Below are 4,207 nucleotides of genomic sequence, written 5' to 3'. Positions count from 1 at the left end.
ACAACCCCTTAATACCAGATATGCCATAAAAACCTGGGACATAGTGATGAGCTGTGGGTATCTAATATCTATCATCTAGTATCGTTAGCCATTAGCTATCTGTTTTTTATCTACTATCTGTCCTTGTATGCTTTGATCTACCTGTTATATATATATATATATATATATATATATATATATATACATATATATGTATATATATATATATAATTTATCTTTGTTCAGTGGTCTGAATATAAAGCTCAGTGACTTTCTATCTGAACAATGGGCTTTCTAATAAAATACTATATTGTAGAATAACCCTGCTCATTGGTAAAATCAATTGTCAGCCCATTGACTCTCTAGCATTCTTCCAGCCTCCAGTTTTCTAGCAGAGATACCGCACATCTGCTGCCTCAGTTCTGGGGATGGAGCATTAGTATGAGCGCAGTTCGGCGCTACCTGCCTCTTATTGGTGCTTGTCACTCAGTCACGGCTCATAAAGCGCCTTGTGCTTGTGCCTCCTGCAGTAGTTTCGGCGCCTCCCGCAGTTGACAGTCGTTCAGCACCTGATCTCCGGACAGCTCCTCATTCTCTCCACTGCTGAACCATCCGTGACTACAACGGGCAGCACACAGGCTGCAGAGCAGAAGATGAGAGAGACCAGACCAGGAATAATACTGCCACACAGCGAGATGATGAAGATCCTGACATCACTCCATCTGGATCTAAGTCTTTGTGAGTGACCTTTTAAGATGAGCACATTGGATCTCCATCATACCCTTGGAGAACTTCTCCAGTGGAATGTCTCTCTTTTTGGTTACCTGTCTCCTGGTAATGATAGTCTCTGGGAGTCCACTCCTTTCTCCAGCAGTGTCCTCTTCTCTGCACATGAACCTGGAACCATTATATTGGTGGTCATGTACTCTGCCTCCTTCCTGGCAGGTTTGGCAGGTAACATCATGGCATTGAGAGTGCTGGGGACACGCAGAAGAAGAAGAGGTCGCTTTTCTGGTGTTTCTGGGACCAGGGATCTACTTGTGAATTTAGCTGTCTGTGATATGATGGTCATATGTATTTGTATGCCGATCAATCTTGGCCACCAGGTACACAATGCTTGGGTGTTTGGGGACTTCTTGTGCAGAGCAGTACCCTTTGTTCAGGCTGTGTCAGTGTCTGCTAGTGTCCTTACCTTGTCTGTGATCAGCCTGAATAGGTACTACAGTGTGCACAGTCCCTTGCATGCAAGGACATTCTTCACCACCAGAAGACTAGTGTTCATGATTATGGTGGTGTGGTTCTTCTCTTCTGGCTTGTGTGTTCCTCTGTTGTTTATGAACAGGACCCAAAACTTGGTCCTTTTTCCAGGACAACTGGCTGTTGTGGTATGTACAGAAAGTTGGCCCAGCATAAACATGAAACTCATCTACAACTTTCTTCTCTTCTGCGCTCTCTATGTGTTCCCAGTTTTATTTAACCTTCTCATCTGCTTTCTTACAAGTCGCCGTCTCTGGGGGGAAAGTGACACTGTCATTGACAATAACAGTTGGTCCATGTCTGGGTCCAGATTAAAGGCTCGTAAGAAAATTGCCAAAATGGTGGTGGCATTAGTACTTCTCTTTACAGTGTCCTGGCTGCCCCTCTATGTAGTTGACATCTGGATTGACATCGACATGTCTTATATGCCCTCTAATGAGGTACTGGGGCATTTTAAACATGAGTGGATCCTTCAGGTAAGGCCATTCGCCCAGTGGCTTGGTCTCACCAATTCTACTCTTAATCCCTTATGTTATTGCTTTGTAGGCAACTTGTACAGATCAGCAAAACGGTTTAGGAATAGCTATAGAGAAAGGATAGTCTCTATTTTCAGCATGTCACTGTCACAAGCACCAGGAGACCCTTCTGTGCCCAGGTTACTTCATTACAAAGCTTCCAGAGAGCAAGTGGAGCAGCCATCGAAAAGAGGCAAAATCAGGACTACGTTTCGGCCTCTCACTAAGAACAAAAGTGCTTCCTCAGTCAAAATATGTGACCAGAGTCCTGGACACATCTAACCAGCACATATCTTACACCAGGATGGAAGACTAACCTCATGCTTGGGCATTAATGGTGTACCTGCCTTCTCTTCCTGCTCTTTATTGGCATTTATTGATTATACTGTCATGTGTGTATTGTTAAACCATACTGGCATTTATTGATTATGATGTAATGTGGCATGTATGCTAATTAAAATGCCCACATGAGCTCCCGAATGAGACTACAAAGTGCCAAGCGTTTGTCATTTGATCTGCAGACAAAGGAGCTTGAATATGAGAATATTGTCTGTTTTTGATCCGTCATTGGCAGCAAATGTCTAATAAAAAGATGCACTATGAAATGAGGTTGTTTCTATGGAGGTATCACAAGTAGAGGGTTAATCACATGCGTGAAACTGTTCCATGCTAATTACCATGTAATCCATGTAACCTTTCCTTTAGTTACTGATGAGCAGATTTACAGTCTTCTGATAATAATGAGTAAAATTAGCAAATCTAGGAGATGTGGTTACAATTCACACACACACACACACATACACACGCACACACACACACACACACACACACATATATATACATGTCTAATGTCTATTATATCATGTAAAGTAAATCATTTATTGAGAAAATATTTTAATTACTCATATACTTTGCAGGAATTATAAATTTTAGGGGATCTATCAAATATCTAACATATATGGTGATGTCCTGAATATCTCCCGATGCAGGTGTTGGGGGAATGAAAGTTCAAACATGAAGAATAAAAAAAATATATATATATTTTTTGCCTGGAGGCAAAATGCCACTGCCCGATATGTCTGTCATCTATTAATTCCCCTTTTTTTAATGAAAACATTTGTATATGTATGGAAAAATAAAAGGAACAAATATGGGTAATCTAATTTCACACATTTATGGCACAGACTACACCATGTATGATTCCACTATTGGGACCTGCTTCCATTTCAAGAATGGGGCTCAGTTGCAGACCATCCAGGAATATGAGGGTATTTACTTCTATTCCTTATATACCACAGCACTTTATAGTCAGTGTCAGTACTCATTGTCTCCAGTAGCACTCACAATCTACATTCTCTATCAGTATGTCTTCCTTAGGCCACGGCCCCACTATCAGTATTTGGTCAGTATTCGGTTAGTATTTTTTCTCAGGAGTGGGAGCCAAAAACTAGGTGAGGAACAATCAGATAAAAGGTATAATAGAAACAAGTCACCAATTCTGCATTTATCACCCACTCCTGGTTTTGGCTCCCACTCCTGAGAAAAAATACTGACCCAATACTGATCAAATACTGATAGGGGGGCCGTGGCCTTAGATTTAAACCCAGCACCCTAGCACTGTAAAGCATCAGTGCTAATCACTGTGTCACAGCAATGGCACATACATGGGTGATCAGCAATTTTTGAAACTTACATACAAATGAATAGAGAGAACTGAGCATGTGGATCCAACATTCCACTGATAGGACACAGAACGGGGCCCCAAGTTGGGACCTGCATCTCTCATATATTTGTGGCATATCCTGCATATATACCATAAATGTACGTTATGGAGAAATACCTTTAAGCCAACAGCAATGTAACGTCTATAGACACTTTATGACTTCCTGACATGTAAAGTACATGTATGTTACATGTCAGTAGCTGAGCCTGGTCCATACAGGCTAGGTGATGGCTGTTTTAAACCTCCTCTGTTCCTAACAACGATTGCTACTAGCTCATTAGTTAAATCACTTAAATGCAGCTTTCAGCCTCCGACAGTAGCATTTAAAGGGAACCTGTCAGCGAATTTCACACTCCAAACTATTTATATGTGCTTGTAGCTTTTTCAAAGACAAGTCCAGCAATACTTTTGAATGACCAGCCTTTTCCTTCGTTACTGAGAAATCAGCATTCCAATTTATGTGCAAATGAGGCTGAAGATCTGAAGCCTCTTTCACTCCAACTCTATTCCCCGCCCAGCGCTACATCCTGTTGCTTAGCTGACAGCCTCTATACTTGTGTTACTTCAGGCAAAGGAATTGTCAGTCAAGCAGGGAAAGCAGCTCTGGGCGGGGAATAGAGCTGGAGTGACAGAGGCTTCAGATCTACAGCCTCGTTTGCATATAAATTTAAATGCTGATTTCTCAGTAACAGAGGAATGCACTGACCATATAAAAGTATTGCTGGACTTGTCT

The 4,207-nt window shown here is 41.6% G+C and overlaps 1 protein-coding gene across 1 annotated transcript; it reads left to right on the top strand.

Annotated features, from left to right (window-relative positions):
* Positions 1-363: 363 nt before the first annotated feature.
* On the top strand, positions 364-2,342 carry LOC141271120 (QRFP-like peptide receptor). The gene has a single exon (XM_073681224.1). It carries the CDS (start codon positions 735-737, stop codon positions 2,031-2,033), a length of 1,299 nt encoding a protein of 432 aa, XP_073537325.1. The 5' UTR covers positions 364-734; the 3' UTR covers positions 2,034-2,342.
* Positions 2,343-4,207: the final 1,865 nt, after the last annotated feature.

Source organism: Phyllobates terribilis, unplaced genomic scaffold (genome assembly GCF_046119375.1).
Source record: "Phyllobates terribilis strain yellow unplaced genomic scaffold, ASM4611937v1 Scaffold_5__5_contigs__length_657084704, whole genome shotgun sequence".
Classification (NCBI taxonomy): domain Eukaryota; kingdom Metazoa; phylum Chordata; class Amphibia; order Anura; family Dendrobatidae; genus Phyllobates; species Phyllobates terribilis.
The sequence above is the reverse complement of the archived record's forward strand: the minus strand, read 5'-3'. Positions and strand labels throughout refer to the sequence as shown.

Coding starts and splice junctions, on each gene's coding strand:
- LOC141271120 (XM_073681224.1), top strand. CDS start 735: ATGAGCACATTGGATCTCCATCATACCCTTGGAGAACTTCTCCAGTGG.